At 33.5% G+C, this 19,531-nt stretch overlaps 1 protein-coding gene and 3 pseudogenes across 1 annotated transcript; 2 read left to right on the top strand and 2 right to left on the bottom strand.

Annotated features, from left to right (window-relative positions):
* Positions 1-1,240: 1,240 nt before the first annotated feature.
* Positions 1,241-2,096, top strand: LOC120122673 (annotated as a pseudogene).
* Positions 2,097-4,671: 2,575 nt separating this feature from the next.
* LOC120122492 lies at positions 4,672-7,665 on the top strand (annotated as a pseudogene).
* Positions 7,666-9,016: 1,351 nt separating this feature from the next.
* On the bottom strand, positions 9,017-10,378 carry LOC120122494 (annotated as a pseudogene).
* Positions 10,379-14,107: 3,729 nt separating this feature from the next.
* On the bottom strand, positions 14,108-15,660 carry LOC120122493 (transcription factor HBI1-like). The gene is made up of 6 exons (XM_039141633.1): positions 15,373-15,660; positions 15,070-15,276; positions 14,852-14,986; positions 14,690-14,761; positions 14,385-14,585; positions 14,108-14,300 (listed from the first exon to the last, which is right to left on the bottom strand). The coding sequence occupies exons 1-6, from the start codon at positions 15,658-15,660 to the stop codon at positions 14,226-14,228; spliced, it is 978 nt and encodes a 325-aa protein (XP_038997564.1). The 3' UTR covers positions 14,108-14,225.
* Between the last annotated feature and the right edge of the window lie 3,871 nt (positions 15,661-19,531).

Raw genomic sequence — 19,531 nt, 5'->3', positions numbered from 1 at the left:
TGTTAAGATTTTTTAAAAAGTATAAAATTATAATAAAAATATAAATATTTAGAGTTGATCTTAAAAAAATAATTTATATTATAGTGTTGATTTTTTTGTCCGTACAAAACGTATGCCCATTTTAATGGAATTGTAAGTATAGACATGAACTAAAATATATTTTTACAGTAGAACTAAATAAATTTTTAGGTATAAAATATGAACTAAAATATGTTGATGAAAGGGAGCTAAAATATTATTTTTGGTTACAGAAGGATTAAGATAAATTAAAATATTTTTACCGTAAAATGATTAAAATAAACTTTTAAATATATTACGTGATCCAAGAGACACTAGGGTAAACTACAAGTTTAGTATCTAAACTATTACTTTTATTTTATTTTGGTACTTAAACTTTATTTTTTTTAAATTCATACATAATATTTAGTTTATATTTTATTTTAGTATCTCGTGGTTAAAAACTTAATAGCGATGTTGCCGTGTCACCATAAGATAATGTCACATCATCATTAAAAAAATTAAAAAAAATACTGCATCAGCATTTATGTTAATTTTTTAACAGTGTGATACCAAATTAAAACCTAAAGTAAATATTAGGAATGATTTTTTTTAAAAAAAAGTTTAGGTGTCAAAACAGAATAAAAATAATAGTTTATGTACTAAACATGTAGTTTATCCTAGACTTTAATAATGATTTTTCAAGAAAATGAGAGGATGATTCTAAACGGTTGCGTTTAATGTGTAACTTATTTTGACTGAATTCGAGACCTCTCCCACATCCAACGGCTCATCCTCTTCAACTAGAATTTAAATTGGTTAACTGAAAAATCTCGTTTCCTGATTCACTTAAAAAATTCCCGCATTTTAACCGTTATTCTTCTCGTCGACTCCGGTCCCCATCAACTTAAAGAGAAGGAATATTGGCAATTTCAGGAAGGTTTTTTTCACACTCAACAACACAGCAGATTTCGGCTTTATGGGTTTCCTTCATTACTTTCAAGAATTTTCTCTCTCTCTCTCTTTTGTTAATTCTATCATTTGCTGAGTTTATCTTGGTTAAAAATGTTGTATTTAAGACTCCTGAAGTATCAGTGAAGATAACCAAGAATCTTCTGAAGTTATCAAAACAAAGGGTTAGTTTCGTTTCTTTTACAAGCATCGGGCTTTCGTTTCCATGCTTCTTTTTCCCGGAAACTCTTTTCATTTTCTCTGATCTGTTTTTTTTCAGAAGCTTGCAAAAATGAATGATCTAATGACAAAATCGTTCTTAAGTTATGTGGAACTGAAGAAACAAGCAGAGAGACTTAGAATCTGACCTCGATATCGAGAGAGGCTTCGATCCCACAAATGAGGAGAACCTCTCACACTTCTTCCAAGAAGTGGAAACAATCAAGGCCGCCATGGACGAGATTACCAGTCTCCTCTTAGATCTTCAAACCCTTAATGAAGAAACCAAGTCCGCTTACAGCACCAAAGTTCTTCGAGGGTTAAGGGATAGAATGGAATCAGACACGGTTTCCATTCTCAGAAAAGCAAAGATTGTTAAAGAAAAACTTGAATCACTGGAAAGATTCAATGTAACCAACAGGAAACAACAAGGGACTTGTGTTGATCGAACCAGGATTTCAGTCACCAATGGTTTGAAAGCTAAGCTTCGGGAAACGATGAAGGATTTCCAGGGCTTCAGGGAAAAGATTTTATCCGATCACAAACAAGATCTCAAGAGAAAATACTACGCCGCCACCGGCGAGTCACTGAGCGACGAAACTCACGGAAAAGTGGTTTCCACCGGCGAAAAAGTCGAGTTATTTGCAGAGAAAACGGAAAGGCATGAGGCTGTCATTGATATCCAAAGAAGTTTACAGAGGCTTCACCAGGTGTTCTTAGACATGACCGTGCTTGTCGAGGCACAAGGGGAGAAAATGGATACTATTGAAGAGAATGTGGTTAACGCGGGTAGCTTCATCAATGGCGGAACCAATAGTTTACGGTACGCTAATCAAACGAAGAAGAAGAGGAAAGGTTGGGTTTATTGGGTTTGGGGTGTTGCTCTGATTATACTTGTAGTTTTCATCATTTCGATTTTTGCTTCTTGAGAAGCAAAAAGATCCAGCAATGTTCAATTTCTTTAAGTAATGATTTCATATCACGATTACAAGACTCAACAAGAGGAACAGCCGAACAGGCACAAAAAGGATGCATAACCGCTAGCTACAAATAACCGTTCCTATTCCGGTTAGGGATGAAATAGGTCGAGTCCGAGAATATATATTTTTATAGGATTTAATTTCATGTCTAATCTATTCTAACATAATTTGAATTTAAATTTTTGTCAAATATAATTTTACATATTTAAGTCAAATCATTACTTATCAAATTCAAATTAAACGATTGTCTCTATTAGTTATTATAATAATATACTCGACAATTTAATATTAGTTTTACGGGCACGAATTGCCATCACCGGGCACCTTTGATGTTAACAAGGTATTGTAGTATGATACTTAGAAAAATTAACCATGGCATATATATGGTGTTGTATTTGATTTACGAAAAAAAATATTATTGAGATAATAATAATTTTAAAAAATAGTTCCATAGGGATTGTATCATGTGGTAATGTAATGGTAAAATAAATAAAATAATATTCTTTTTTTTTATTAAAATAGTATCTAAAAAGTTTTAATTTTAAAAATGACATTTATTTTTGTCATATAGGAAGAATGCGCTTTCACGTGGCAGTGTCTTGTCCTATGTTACGATCTGGGTGTAATTAAATATTAAAAAAAAACCATCTATTTATTATTTTAATTATATATTAGAGTATTTTTCTTACAATCGATATAATTAACAACTATCACACTATGAAATCGACGGACATAGCAGTCATTCATGAATAGAAGAATTTGTTACAACTTAACGTACGTGTTAGATCAAAATGTTGATACTTGCTCCTCCACCTATTTATAATGAGTGCGCTGCCATACCAAAATCTGAAAATGAAATGAGGGACTGAACCGGCGAGGGAGGCGAACAAATGAAAGAAAGACCCAGTGGATCTCATAATCTTAAGGACAACCTAACTGATGGATGCTGTTGTCCTACATGAACACTGAGAAGGCAAAATCAACCCACTTGTTTCCTGGGGCATATATGTTAGCTCTCAATCCCACATATTGTTGGAAATACTATTAGGAATGTGTATTTAAGATTTGGATTCTCCTTGTTGAGTGAAAGAGAACAAGGGGAGCTTTCGTGCACCGTTGTTGCCGTCTGGTTGGTTTGTGAATTATTTTTGAGTCAAATTCATCTGGACTTTTCAGCAGATACAATAAAAGGTTTTAATTATGATTTTTTATGGACGATTTTAACCCTATTTTTAGTCTATAAATAGAGAGTTGATTTCAGCTTCTAACTCACTTTCTCAATAGCTTTTCACTCTCTAAAGTATTTACATAGATTTATCTCAATATTTTTTGATTAAAAGTGTAATACTACCAATAGTCTACTCCAGTTTAATGTGTACGAAATTTGAAGCGATGGTGTTAACCTCGGGGGACGATCCACCTATTGAAGTGATTACATACATCAGGATGAATTCGTTTCTAAGACAGTGGTTTTACCACAACATGATTTACGAATTTATTTCTTTTAAATTACTATCTTTCCTGTCACTGTTAACGGTGTAATTTTGCAGTCCTTATTTCCTACGATTTCAGCAAACAACTTTTAAGACAAAACTCAAATTAGTTGAGTAAAATATGCAGTTTACCATTGCTGGTCTTCATCAATCCCTTTGGAACATCCTCACATGGCTCGAACCATTAGACCCTACCAAAACATAATAGAGAAGTAGGGTTTTTACATGGGCCCCGCCACCATCCACCCAAGGCTGGCCCTGGGTTCTGGCTGCCATGAATTCCACCGTTGATGGTGGTCCGGTGGATCACCTCTCTTTCTCTTGGGTTCATTAAATCAACCACACATTTTCGATTGTTTTAATGATTGTCGGATGACAAGTAGGAGACATGATTGGGATTTATGGTTTCTTTTAATTGTTTCTATCTATAAAATGTCTATTTCAGCTTTTAGTTTTCAATGTTTTTAATTTTTTTTCCTTTGAAATTTTGGATAATATTTAGTTTAGTTTGAAAATTTTAAATCTACTAATTAGAATATGAAATCTGTATTATTAATTTTATACATTATAAGTTATTATGTGGTATATTATTAATAAAAATAATTTTATAACAATGATAAAATTATAATAAATATCTTTAAATCTTTTCTAAAAACTAAAAATAATAAATATAATATTTTTTATCTTAAAGTCATTTATAAAATTATTTTCCATTATTATGTATCAATATAATTAATAAAATTATATCATTATTTTTACTAATTCGCAAATTTGAATTAAAAATAATTTTGTTATAAGATCAATGAATATTAATAAATAATTTAATTTAAACCAATATTCTTACCATATATTTAAATATTTAAGCATGAATAATTTAAACATTATGTGAAAATTTTAAAATATGTATTTTAAATTTTTATTAAAATAATAATATTTAATTAATTTTATAATTTATTCAAAATTGTGTAATATATTTAAAATATATAAATAAAATATTATTAATTTAATTCAAAAAGTCGAATCAGCTATTGAGATGAAAAGAAAAACTTCGATCCGTTTTAAGTGAAAGAGCTCGTCTTGGAAAGAGGAGAAAGAGATAAAGTGCCTTGGCTGACTGATCCGAGGACCAAAATTATTGTGGTGGCGGGGAAGATAGAACGCCGGCACTGACGGTGGTGGCGGTACCTGTGTTAGACCCATTTCCCGTTAATTAAAAGTTGGCACTTATTTTTCTTTGTTAAAATAACATTTTGGATAATTCTATCGTTATGATCTGAATTTTTTGGGTTTGTGATGTTGATTGAACTGTGGGTCATAAGAGTGTGGGGATGCGTCGGAGCTGGTTCAGTTCTGGGTTGATTTGAAACAGTCGGCTTCGTGCTTGTTTCCAAATCCACGTTTATTTAATTCCCAACTTTTTAACTTTCAAGTGATTGATGGATTCATGTGAAAATAGACTCTTTTCTATACATATTTTATACCATTCAATGGTTGTTAATCATGGGTTTTCTTCTTCTCTTTTTTTCTTCCTCTTTTCTGAGTGGTGGTTGTGATTAAAGGTTCAATATTTTGCTTTATAAAGTATGATTTGATTAAATATTGCTTATGGTGAAGCTGATTTTTTTTTTTTTTGGGGGGGGGTGTTTTTTAATAAATGATATGTTTACGTATTTGCAGTTGAATATTGAGAGATTGGATTTGGAGTGCTTATGAAAGATGTCACTAAAGAGTATTATGCGCGAACTAAAGGAAATGAAAGATGGTATTCATAACATATCAAAGAGAGGAGGGGAAAGCAAGCTTTGGCGTAGCCGGACTCGATCCCACGTTGCTCCAGACCGAGCACCATCCGAATCCAAATTCGTCGAGCAAAGCCTGTGGGCGAATCTACCACCCGAACTGCTCTTGAATATCATCCAAAGAGTCGAAGATAGTGAGACAGCTTGGCCGGCTCGAGCTGTTGTTGTGTTTTGTGCTGCAGTTTGTAGGTCCTGGAGGGAAATTACAAAGGAGATTGTGAAGACTCCTGAGCAATGTGGAAGGCTTACATTTCCCATCTCATTGAAGCAGGTTATAGTCTTTCCATTGGCAAATATCTCATTTGATATCCCTTGACAATTTACTGTTAGAATTGGATATCTAGTTTTTTGCTAAATTTACATAAACGGTAAGCATAAAGCTTGAAACTGGTTGTATGCACCTTTGTCAAGAACATTATTGCTACACCGGCTTTTCTATCATCAAATGAACTTTCAAAATGCATGCATATAATTTATGAAGCCGAGGATAATTTTTCTTAATCTGCTGTATCAGTTTGTGTATCCATAAGTAATAGGAGTTGCTTTTTATTAGTCTTCCATTCATAAGTTGTTGCTATCTTCTTGTTGTGCTTGTTAACAGCCGGGTCCTCGCGAGTCTCCGATTCAATGCTACATCAGAAGGACAGAGCAACTTCTACTTATCTTTTGTTCTATGGTTTGGTGCCTAGTAAGTATTCTTATTCTATTTCTGCTGCTTTTGTAGTTACTAAATGATTGATGATAGCTTTAAAACTATATAGCTGTATACATATCCTTCTTTGGCTGAAAAACCTCTGCGCCAATTATTATTTATTTTTGTCATTGTAAGATTTTGTGCTAAGGAAATCAAAATGTAAGTGTGACATATTGGGTTTCTTTTGATTGGAAGTTGTGAAACATAGTTAGCCACTTCTCAGGGAAGCAACTTTGTTGCATTATGAATGTTAACTTTGTGGTTATGTTGTTTTGTTCACATTCTTTTAGCCAAATAACGTATTCAAAACTTAGAAACCTCATTAGAGGTGTTATCACGATGCTTCTCGCTTTTTGAGAGGTAGTCACTTGTGTTGCTTCATTGATTTACAGCTGAGGGAGAGAGTGATAAATTGCTGTTGGCAGCAAGAAAGATCAGAAGGGCAACATGCACGGACTTCGTTATATCATTGGCTGCAGATGATTTTTCTAGGGCTAGCAACACCTATGTTGGTAAACTAAGGAAAGTCTTGCCATAATAGTATTTCTTATGTTTCTTTGATTATTCTCTCTCCTTTACCCCAATGACACGTTGAGATTTCTTTTCAGGTCTAATTTTTTGGGTACCAAGTTCACCATGTATGATAGCCAACCACCATGTGACTCAACAATCCCATTAACTTCCCGATCAAATCTTCGATTCCACTCCAAGCAGGTATCTCCAAGATTACCTGCATGCAACTACAACATATGCACCGTTACCTATCGGCTCAACGTTCTGCGAGCACGAGGCCCAAGGAGAATGCATTGTGTTTTGCAATCAATTCCCATATCTGCTATTCAGGAAGGAGGCAGTGTGCCAACACCGTTACCATCCCCACATTCTTTCTATGAACAACTTTCTCCCCTAACTGGTTCAAGAGGAAATGAGCTGGTGATGGACACCGGCTTCCCAAGCCTACCAGCCACCCCAGTATGCTCCCTGGGATCAGGAGAGCCATTAACCCTTAAAACAAGGCTCCGAGATGGCATGAACAGTTACAGTGCTGGTGCCTCAACTTCAGGGGGCGTGTGACAGTGGCCTCCGTTAAGAATTTCCAGCTTTCTGCAGCTGTTGATCCATCACATAACGTATCTCTTGAAGAGCAAGAGAAGGTAACCTTACAGCTTGGAAAAATTGGAAAAGATATCTTCACCATGGATTATCAATACCCTCTATCTGCTTTCCAAGCCTTTGCTATCTGCCTTAGCAGCTTTGACACCAAACCAGCTTGTGAATGATCATCGCTGGTCAGAGATCCACATCATTGATTTTACCCTTTATTTCTTGCCTTCACAATCAAGTCGAGCAGCTGTGGCCGGTGAATGGCAGCATGTTGGTAGGAAGTTCGAATCTTTCCGCTCTAAGAATGCTTCCTTCTATTTTAGTAACCAAGTATTTATGTTCTAATGTTGGCTTTTCTTGCATGGCCCTTCCTGGCTGATCATAGCTGCTGATTGCATGGTTTTTCTGATCTTGCAATCTGACTTGTATGTTTCTCTATGATCTTAGAATCAATACTTAGCTAACAAGTTGTCTATATCTAGTACTGGTGACATAAACTCCGTTCATTTTTGGGTGCTTCCTTTGCTTATTATCATCCCCGCCCGTCCGGACCAAAAATGAAACAATGCGTACAATACAATCAGCTGCACTACTGAAGCATTGCCTGGAGCGGTGACCAATAAACAAGCTACCATAACATATGCGAAGGCAAATGTATCATATTCCAGAGTATACTAATTGATTTTTTTAATATCAAATGGAAACTTTAATTGAAGAAAGAGGATTTATAAGTAAATGATAACCATAGTCATGTACAAGACAGAGGTCAAAGAGGCTAATAACCTTAAACTTGAACCGGTGAGAACCGGGGAGAGACGGAGCAATCTTCACTTTTATCAAGCTTCCATCATTGAGATATGGAAGCAAAGCGAAGCTAGTGATGATAACCTTGGCAAACCGACCATCAAAGCAAGCTAAACCACCTTAATGAAATAGAATCTTGGTCCAGCTCTTTGCTGCTGAGGCGATGTAATCATCGTTGCTAATTTGAAACAACAAATGCAAAGAAAGCTTAGAAAAAGTTAATCAAAAACCGAGAAGGCTAAAAGGACCCGTCAGGAACAAAAACCACCGGAAACGGCAGCACCAAAATAATATGAAAGCAACTGCGACAACTTCCACAACAGGAAGACAAAAACCCCCATCCATGCTGAGGGGGTGACCAAAGATCCCTTCAACAGCCAAAAGACAATGACGAGACAGGATTCAATGTCTTACCCACGGTGACGCTCCAACAACCTACCAACACAAACTTGTTGGAGAAAGGAATAAAACAAAGAAATAAAAATTTTAAGAGGATAAAAACACAGCAAGAGGAAACAAGGCAACATCCTCGAAGGAAGAAAGAGAGAAAAAGAGGAGATGCAAAGGAGGTTCCGGTGGCCAGAACCAGCAGGTTAGCTGTCCAAAGGGAAAAGAAAGGTGATGGTTTGCAAGAGAAAGAGAGTAGTACAGCAAATGGTTTGAATCTCCGGTCTTAAAATATTTTAAAGATGTCCCTGATGGCTCATTCCGAGTCAATAGTAGAGTTTCTATCATGGTTTTTTGTAGATTTGCAGAGTGGCAATAGACATTCCCAGCTAGGAATACATATCACAGTTCCAATATTTCAAATAATGATAAGATTTCAACCCTGAATACGAGATAAGACATGCAAACAAGGAGAGGAAAAAAAAACTGGTATGCAGAGTGACAAATCAAAACTATTGCCTTTTTCTCAATAATAATGTAACAATGTCTCAGAAAATCACAATGTTTAAACCATTTGAACAGCACAAGCCCTAGGTAGTGAATACAGACAATCATCTCATTTTCTTCCTACCAATATGAGAGATTTACACTCCTATGAGAAGGCTCCTCACAGTTCTAAAGAGCTCAGTTCTCTTCCATATGAGACTATTCCACGATTCACATTCCATGACCTTTTCTACCCCAAGCCAGGTCACATATATTACCTCACAGTGGAGTATGTAATGAATTCTCTTGAAGTAAACTGGAAAGGTTGGTGGGGAATAGGATTCCTGCAATAGAGCATTTAAACACCAATAAATTATAAATTAGAACAGGGGCGATCAAAAAACATAAGCATAAGAAAATGATTATTTTGTATGGTACATACGGTCGAGGTCCATAAACTTTGATCTGTCGAACATGAGTATCCCTCCCATTAAGGTGATTTGACAAAACCGCAATTTGCAGCATAAAGGTATTGACAAAGGTTTCTCTGCAAGACATTTTCATTGATCAGTAAACCCAAAACAAATCTCCCCTTGGCTGATCCTCTAGCAAACAGTTCATATTAACTAACAGAAGAAAACAACATAGAAATAACTTTAAATTGTCACTGAAACGTAACAACTGAAACAATCATTTTGCTACTCACCGAGGATCATTCCCAGATAACGAAAGATAAACCCAACCAGTAGGCTTGACAAGCTCCACAGTTTTAATCTCCTATCGAAAACATTCATACACAAATAAAACAGCCTGGTAGGAGTGCACGATTCTAAATGAAAGCACAAAGTAAATTATAGATTATACCTTCAAATTATGGAAGCCATCACCAGCTCGAATAGAGATCTTACTTGGCGTGTAGCTCTCATCAAGCTTGAAATCCACATAAAGCACAACTAGCTTCAAAAACCCAATGAAAGGGAGGGAAAAAAAATCCACTAATCGTCATAAGCCCATCATCAAAAGTTCATGAAAATAAAAATTTACGATCCAAACAGTAGCAGAATTCTCACATACTTGCAACTTGACCTTCTTCTGGAACTGAAGTTAACTAAATGAGGCTGAGCGCCATCTGATCTGAAAACCACCAAAAAAAAGGGGAAAGATGTGAGAATTGAAAGTAAAATTGGGGGTCAAATTGGGAAGAGATTAATGTGTTTAACTGCCAATAGGTTTCAAGATTGTCGTCACGGAGAGAAGACACGCCATTGCCAGTTTTACAAGAGCTGACACTCCAAGCTGCTTTTTTGCCCATTTCTCTCAGATCATCTTCAACAATTAGGTGTTGATTTCCTCCTGTAATCTTCCCTTCTTCTTCCGACTCTGAAGATTCTGTAGCCATTTCTGGAAATGAATACCCTAATTTGCACTATTCAAAAATAAAAGCCCCGGCTAAGCACAGCCATTTAAAAGTTGGAAAAAAATGTCAGGTGTATACTTAATTCTTCTATTTGTTTATTCTTTAGAGTAAATTATCCTATTCTTTAGTGATAATGATAGATTTAAAAATATACATAAATATATTTTTAATTTATTTTAATCGATTTTATAACATAATAGATGCATAATATATGAAAATAATTTTTAATATACAAATATTTATGGTTCAAATACGCCTTCGATTGTTCAGGCACATTTGATCAGTTAGTAAATTGTTTATCTTTATTCACTCATATTTTTTTTAAATTATAGTTTTCAGACCCACTAAGAGTACTCTATTTATTTTATCTAGAGTTTTCTCTTCCCCGATTAAATTTAAAATTTGTCACAAAAATACACCTTCAATTCTTTTAACACCTTAATCTCTATATTAATATTATTATTAATTAGTTTGAAAATAAATTTAATTAAACTTTAATTTTAAAATTAAAGAAGTAAATTCAATAGTTCAAAGAGTGTAAGAATTAAAGTATAATGAAGAAAAGGTTGCATAAAATCATAAAATTTATAACTAAAATTAGTTATTAATTATATCTCACGTGTGATAATTAAATGATTAATTAAAAATAATATCTTTTATTTTGTTCATGATACTAAGCTCCATTAGAATTTTAAGTTAATATAACTAATAAATTGTTATATTTGATTTAAAACCTAATGACATATTTGATCTTTGAATTTTTAAAAAATTCATTTATTTTTTTATTTTTTGTGACTGGAACTTTTACAATTTTCTCAATTTGAATCAAATTATAAAAAAATAACGGGGTTTTAATATTTTTCATATTTTTTTATGATTTTTATACCATTATAAATTTTAACAATTTAATACTTTTTATGATTCAATCATTGAATCAAATGTTGGAATATTTAGATGAAACTTCACGTGTATTGGAACAAGTTGGTTGTTTCAGTTGTATGCCTTCATCTTTTCTAATTTAAATATAGATAATGGTAATCGATAGAAAAATAATTATTAATTAGTATCTAAATATATTATTTCTATGAAGAGGTAAGAGAAAGATGAATGAAAGAGACGTGATCAAGAGGAATTTACAATATTTTCTCAGTCGTGATCAAGAGATTTATATTAACATTTGATGTTGATGATAAATGTAGAATTTTAATGGCTATTCAAAAGTGAATAAGATAACTAGTTATGATTGATGTGGTCAACTGATAATTTATGTAAGGATTTGATAAATTATACGAGTCTTGCTAAAAATCATGTCAAAGAGTTATAATTTTTCGAGAGATGTAAAGTCCCAGAGGTCCTTTATCCAGAGATATTACTTTGAGATCTCTATTGTGAGTATATTTTTATAGAAATCTTTTGATATCTTAAGGTGTACAACACTTGTCCCCCTTAGTTGAAGGAATGTTATAAAGTGACTTGACTTGAGATTGATATGGACAAACATAATATGCACTAAATATATCATTTTTGAGGAATTTTGTGATAGATTTTTAACGATTGAGAAGAGCACATATATTGGTGTTAGTCGGAAGATTGATAAACGCGGTGTTCCAACTGTTGAGAAGACATAATGCTCTTCAACTATTTAAATGGGAGAGTTGGGACAAAAGTCATATTCTTCTTTTGTGTTTAACTTTGTAGTTGACGCTTTCTCTATTGTATTCGTTGTTTGTTTTTTGAATTTTCCTTGTCAAAAAATGTCCCAGGCAGTAAAAATTTTGAAAATAAGAGTGGAAGCAAATCAATCATTTTTTTATTGCTAATATCAATTCATGTGCAAGACTGATCAAAATGAGCGGAGGAACCTTTACTTGACTCGCAATTTATTGTGAGAAATTTTTGGGTTTGAATTTGATATCTTCATGGGGTCGTGTTGTACGAGTGAATATAATGAGGTTTCCAACGGAGATAAGGAATGATTTTATCTTCCTCTTTTTGTCTGGAGACTGAGTTTCACCAGCCGACGCACGACTTCGTGAAGGGTGCTCTTCTTATGATGTAGCTTCGGGTCAGTTGTCGGAGTTTCCTAGTGAATTATTATCGTGTATCTTATTATATGGTGGCGAAAAAAGTGAGTACCCTTGATTGTTGTCTTCAAATCTTGTTACTTTGAACAATGTGACCTAAAAGACTTGTGTGGGCCTTCTAGGTTTTACTAAGAGAGGCGTAAAATGACTAAAAGTCGGAGACTTATTATGGGCCGGAGTAGCAAGCAAAAGCTGGATTTAGAGCGCTCGAAGTTTGTAAGAGTAGCATAAAGGCTACCAGGGAGTTTTGGTTTTCCCTTTCAGTGGAGCATACTTGATAAAGTGATGAGGACAGGTATCCCTAAGTCAAATAGAGTGGAAAAGAAACAATTTTAATTACTGAAAGTGGTGGTTGGTTGATCGTTTCAGATTTTTTTTTTATACAGAACGCTTTTTAAGTACTGTCTTAAAAGGGAATAGTCTTAATGGATTCAAGATCAGTGAGATTTTGGCCTGATTTTCTCCTCATTTAGGTGTTGGGGATTGTAATGTGTAACCATATGGATGGAGAAACATTTACATGATAGTCTAATTGTTTATGAGAACAAGTTGGTCGTAGGCCGTTTATCCTTTCTAATTTGGACGAAAAATTACAGCTAGTGGAAGAATGGTTATTAACTGGTATCAAAGTGTTATGTCTCTATAAGGAGTTATGAGGGAGATGATTGAGGAAGATGTGATCAGCGGGAATCCAGATCTTTCTCTTGGTCGTAGTCAAGAAGTTGTGACCAAGAAAAATCTATATTCTTCTCTCGGTCATGGTCAAGAGATTTTATAATGATCTTTGGTACTGATAATAAGTGTAGGATCATTATAAATATTCGTAACTTAATAAGATAGGTAGACCTGATTGATGTAATCTATTATCGATTAATGTAAGAGTCTAACAAATCACGTGGATCTTACTAGAAATCATATCAAAAAATTATAATTTCTCGAAAGATGTAAGGTGTCAGAACTCCTACATTCGAAGATGCTATTCTGAAACCTCTATTATAAGTTTTAATCTTTATAACACTTTACAATCACACCGTATTGAAATAGTGGTGTATTTTTATTCTGCAAAGCTATCAAAAGCTCAGACAAGGAGCCACCGAGTTGGCCACTTCTGCCACTAGCGCGCCTAACCTTTTTCACCCTGCGCCACCATCTTCGTTGCCCCACACTGATTTAAAGCTTTCATCCAAATCTCATTTTCCATTGCTATCAGCTTTTTTCTGGCAGTCTTACTGTGGTCCTCCACACTACCTTTCATCACTTTCACATCATATAATATATATATATATATATATATATATATGGAAAACATACTGACAAGAAAGATATCTCTAGTCCTTATAGTATATATGGAAATCTTTGTGATTAATAATATGGATGGTATTTTATTATAATAATTGGACTATACTTTAAGAAAAAAGAAAACAAGAATATGTTCATTTAATATTTGTTGGAATCAAAGTAAGAAAAAATAAGAAAAAAAAATATCCATCTTTGATACTTGTAGGATTTCAGGAATCTTTGACGTAAATCTTGTAAGAGGATCTTGAAGTCTGATATGATTCCAGGAATAGTATCCGCAGAAAAACCAGTAAACAACAAATCTTAGCTGGGAGAGAATGGACAAACAAATGTTTGCTTAGAGGTACCCTTTTTCGATTAACCATTTCCGAAACATATCGGGTCACCCGTACGGAAATGGTATATGACGCTTCAAGGAATCTCTAAATACTTTAAAAAATGAATAAGGCTACTCTTTTTCATTTTCGCATATGTACCTCTAGATGTTGGGACCAAAATTGATTGGTTATTCTTAAGGAAACCCCAAATTGTGCACATTGTGAAGGCCTAGAGGATCAGTGTTCCAAGTTGAAAATGGTTGCAGTTGCTGCAATATATATGATTTTGAGACAATCAAGACATCAACAAAATCATAATTTCATCCATGAGAATAAGAGAGTGAATAAATTACAGTGATGCAGGATGAGCCGAGAGCTTGTTCTGGGATAGATAAAGAAGCACTTGTGTTCATTCCTTCCGTGGTCGTTCGGGGAGGGTTCATTGTTGCGTCCAACATGTAATTTACAGCTTCCTTTTGCAACTGAAGAAAGGCCAAACCAGCCTCTTCCGGCGACTTAACAGCTGCTGGAAATTTGGCGACATAAGCAGCAAACTAATACCACAAGTCAGCCATACAAGAAGTCGTTTTTCAATCCACTTTTCCTCCAATGATCATTGACAAAAGAACAATTTGGGAGAGCCTTTTTTTTTTCTTACCTCTTTCATCGGTAGGTTTTCGACATTGAATTCTACAGTTGGATTTAGAGCAGCAAGTTTCATAGACAAGAACTGCACTACACCATAAGTTAACACAGATTTTTTGTCCTAATAAAAATGTTCAAAGGATAACAACATTGACCATATGTCTTGTCTGATTACCTCAACTTGTTTTTGCAGAGATTGAACATAGTTGATTATCTCATCAAGCATTCCAGCTTTTCCAATGATGTTATTACAACCTGGGACTAAATCTTGCAAGCATTTCATCTTCTTACTAATCTTTTCCCTTCTTGCCTGTAACATATAAAAGAACATATCAATTGATTTTACTTGACAAAAAAAACCCACAATTTCAAAACAAAAAACCTCATACTTACTCTTTCTGCCAAACTGTGACTATCAGTAGCCTGACCCCTACGTGCCCTTACATGAATGTAATCTGTCTTCTTCTGAGCTTCTGAAGCCTTTGAATTCTCCATTGAAGAGTTTCTTGAAACATCTGTACTGCATTTTGTTTTGGACTCGGATTCCATGTCCATCTCTCCTTTGATCCTCTTAACCTCGCATTTATCATCTTCAACAGCCTGTTTAACAAAAAGTGAAAAAAATTATCTTTAATCCAACAAAAGAAGAAAAGGTCTCAAAATGAACAAATTTACGGTGAATACGTAATGCCAAACCTCTGCTTTTCTCTTTCTTCCAGTTGGCGACTTCATTGTTATACAGTCACCAAAATCCGGTCCAGATGCTGAATTGTTCAAAAATTTGTGAAAATCATCACTACCCAGATAAAACCCTCCATTGAAACCCTGAAACCGAGGCACTGAATTTGGACATAACTCAGTAGGATTGTCATTTTGGACCACATGGTTTTGCTGCAATTTCAACCTTGCCTGTTGTCTCTCAATCTCTGTAATGTCCATCCCATTATGAACACAGCTTTCCATGGAGAGCAGACCATGTAACATCTCTGGTCAATCTATAAGGAGGAGAAATAAGATCTCTTTATTTGTTTCTCTCTAGTTGTTAGTGAGGTGAAGAGCTGAAGATGATTTTATAAAGGAAAAAGAGAAGAGAGGTAAAGGATCGGGAAATGAATGTAAGCCATTAAAAAGAGCTTGTAGGCTATGGGACCCCAATGACATAACCGCCATGTGGGAATGTCCGTTTATTACAGAAAACGGAGATGTGGAAAACGGGGTACCAGGTTTGGTTCTGGTTGAGGTTAGTCTTTTCAATCGAGCCTTTCCCATGCAGATTAAAAAAGACGAAAGAGTCGAGATTTGGTGTGGTTTCAACGTCAAACTGCCTTTAAGTTGTTTGATGAAACTTTTATTGAAGTATTGAAGTATAAATAAGGATGAGTCTGCTTGTTCAATGAGCATGGTTGATTACTTAGGATAAACACTATTAATTTAATTTATAAAATTTTAAAATTCTAAAAAAATCAACGTATAATTATAAATTTATTACAAATCTAAAAATAAATTATTTAAAATAAAACATTAATTACATTATTTTTCATAATTTTTGGATAAATTATACCACTAACCACCTAACTATTGCCTATTTTCATTTTGACCACCATTTTTAAAATTTTGTCAATCAGGTCATCCAACTATTTAAATGCATCTAATCAAGTCACTTGTCATTAACATTTAATGGAAGTATTGACGTGACAATTAATAAATGAGAAAATAACTTCAGTGACCGAAAATACCTTATAATATACGATTTTAACCAATTTTTTTGGATTTGCAAAAATGACCGATAAATTCGCAACGCGAACTCCAATTTCACAACACGGGTTCCAAAATCGCAACGCGAAAGTTAAAATCGCAATGCAAAAGTCAAATTCGCAACGCCAAAGTCAAAATCGCAATACGAAAGTTAAATTCGCAACGCGAATAGTTAAATTGCAATGATAATATGTAATTCGCAACGCGAATAGGTATATCGCAACGATAATATGTAAATCACAACGCAAATTCTCCAAATTCGCAACTCGAATTTCGCAACGCTAATTACCGATATAGGTAATTAGAGTTGCGAAAACGAAATTCGCGTTGCGATTTTGGAGAATCGCGTTGCGAAAACGAAATCCGCGTTGCGATTTTCCAAATTCGCAACGCGAATAGGTAAATCGCAACGATAATATGTAAATGGCAACACGAATTCTCCAAATTCGCAACTCGAATTTCGCAATGCTAATTACTGATATAGGTAATTAGCGTTGCGAATTTCATTTTCGCAACTTGAATTTCGCAACGCTAATTACCTATATCGGTAATTAGCGTTGCGAAAATGAAATTCGCAACGCAAATAGGTAAATCGCAATGATAATATGTAAATCGCAATGCGAATTCTCCAAATTCGCAACGCTAATTACCGATATAGGTAATTAGCGTTGCGAAAATGAAATTCGCGTTGCGATTTCGGGAAATCAAGTTGTAAAAACAAAATTCGCAATGCGAAAGTCAAAATCGCAACGCCAATTACCGATATAGGTAATTAGCATTGCGAAAATGAAATTTGCGTTGCGATTTTGGAGAATCGCGTTGCGAAAACAAAATTCGCGTTGCGATTTTCCAAATTTGCAACACGAATAGGTAAATCGCAACGATAATATATAAATCGCAACGCGAATTCTCCAAATTCGCAACTCGAATTTCGCAACGCTAATTACCGATATAGGTAATTAGCGTTGTGAAAACGAAATTCGCGTTGCGATTTGCCAAATTCGCAACTCCAATTACCGATATAGGTAATTAGTGTTGCGAATAGGTAAATCGCAACGATAATATGTATCGTAACGCGAATTCTCCAAATTCGCAACTCGAATTTCGCAACGCTAATTACCGATATAGGTAATTAGCGATGCGAAAATGAAATTCGCGTTGCGATAGTACTGTTTACCTATATCGGTAATTAGCGTTGCGAATTTGACTTCTGTGTTGCGATTTACATATTATCGTTGCGATTTACCTATTCGCGTTGCGATTTTGGAACTTGTGTTGCGAAATTGGAGTTCGCGTTGCGAATTTGTTGGTCATTTTCGCAAATCCAAAAAAGTTGGTTAAAATCGTATATTATAAGACATTTTCGGTCACTGAAGTTATTTTCTCTTAATAAATTGGTATAATTACATATTTGATTCTCAATGTTTATAAATTCTATACTTTAGTTATAATTTTAATTCAATTAGATAAATTTAATCTCCAATTAAGTGGTGACATGTGTCACTACAAGATTGGAGAATATTTTATTAATTTTAATTATTTAATTATTTAATTTATTTACTTCTAAGGGGAATCAAACCAATGACTTATAGCACACCATAGCACGTATGAACCATTAGGCTAAACCCTTCGCTTGGTAATTGTTTACAAAATTTTATATAATAAGTTGTTATAACTAATGACAGAGAAAAAATTATATTGTAACGGGACTCAAATCCTATATTTACTAAAATTTACAATATTATATATATAATCATTAAATTGAGTATTTTTAAAAAATAAAAAATAAATTTTAGATTTTTATATTTTTAAACTATATTTATTCTTTTTATATAATCATTAAATTAACTTTTTAAATATAATTAATCATTTTAATTTTAATTAATGATTAGATATAAAGAAATTATGTATAAAATGACTATTAATTATGTTAAACAATTAAAATTATTCTTTAATCATATAAAAAATAAATATAGTTTAGAATCTGAATTTGGTGAAATTGATTTTTAAATTTCAAATTTATTTTAAAAATATTGAATTTATTTTTATACATATTGAATATATTTTAAAATATTAAATTTATTATTATTTTAATTAAAATGTATATATTTATAAACCACTGACTAAATTTGCTTAAATAGTTTTGGTGCTTATATATTCTAAAAAAAATAAAGGTTTTGACTTATTTTATTTATTTTTGGTTATAATACAAGGTTTGACAAAATTAATTGTTGGTCCAGTAGTAGAACTTACCCAAACATCTCATGAGACTCAAGTTTAATTCTCTCCGGTCAATTATTTTCCTTTCAATTTGTTTTCTTATATCATAAGGTCTTCAGTTGGAAATCAAATATATAAAATGTTGCACAATATTATGAGGGGCGTAGCCCAATGGTTTAGACGTATCTTATGATGCTCTTAAACATTGGTTTGATTCTCCCTAAGAGCAAATTATATTTTAATTTGTCTTGCTTATCAAATAGGGTGGTGACACTTGTCATCACATAATTGGATATTAAATTTATTAAATTGAATTAAAATTATGACCAAATTGATAAAATTTATAAATATTGAGGATCAAAAATAAATTATACTAATTTTATTAACTGTCACATCAATAATTCCATTAAATGTTAACGAAAAATGGCTTCTTAAATGCATTTAAATAGTTGGATGACCTGATTGACAGAATTTCAAAAATAGTGGTCAAAATGAAAATGGAAATAGTTAGGTGGTTAGTGGTATAATTTACCCAAAACATTATGGAAAATAATGTAATTAATATTTTATTTTAAATAATTTACCTTTAGTTTTAAACTAATTCATAATTATACGTTAAGTCCTTTAGAATTTTAAATTTTTATAAATCAAATTAGTGGTGCTCAATAAGGCTGTAAAATCCGGTAATCGGATAGGTTTCAGTCGAATCTTGGCAGGTCGAGTAAAATCGGGTACATGTCAACTCAGGTCAATTTGATGGTTTGAATCAGATCAGGTCGGATACAAGTCAAATCAGTTCGAGTTATTTTCATGTTGATTTGACACCAGATCCAGATCAGGTTCAGGTCAAGTCATTTTCAGTTTGGATCGATGTCAGTTC

The sequence above is a fragment of the Hibiscus syriacus genome, unplaced genomic scaffold (assembly GCF_006381635.1).
Source record: "Hibiscus syriacus cultivar Baekdansim isolate YM2019G1 unplaced genomic scaffold, ASM638163v2 tig00110387_pilon, whole genome shotgun sequence".
NCBI classification, from domain to species: Eukaryota; Viridiplantae; Streptophyta; class Magnoliopsida; order Malvales; family Malvaceae; genus Hibiscus; species Hibiscus syriacus.
Note: the sequence above shows the minus strand (reverse complement) of the source record. Positions and strands in the feature narration are given on the sequence as shown.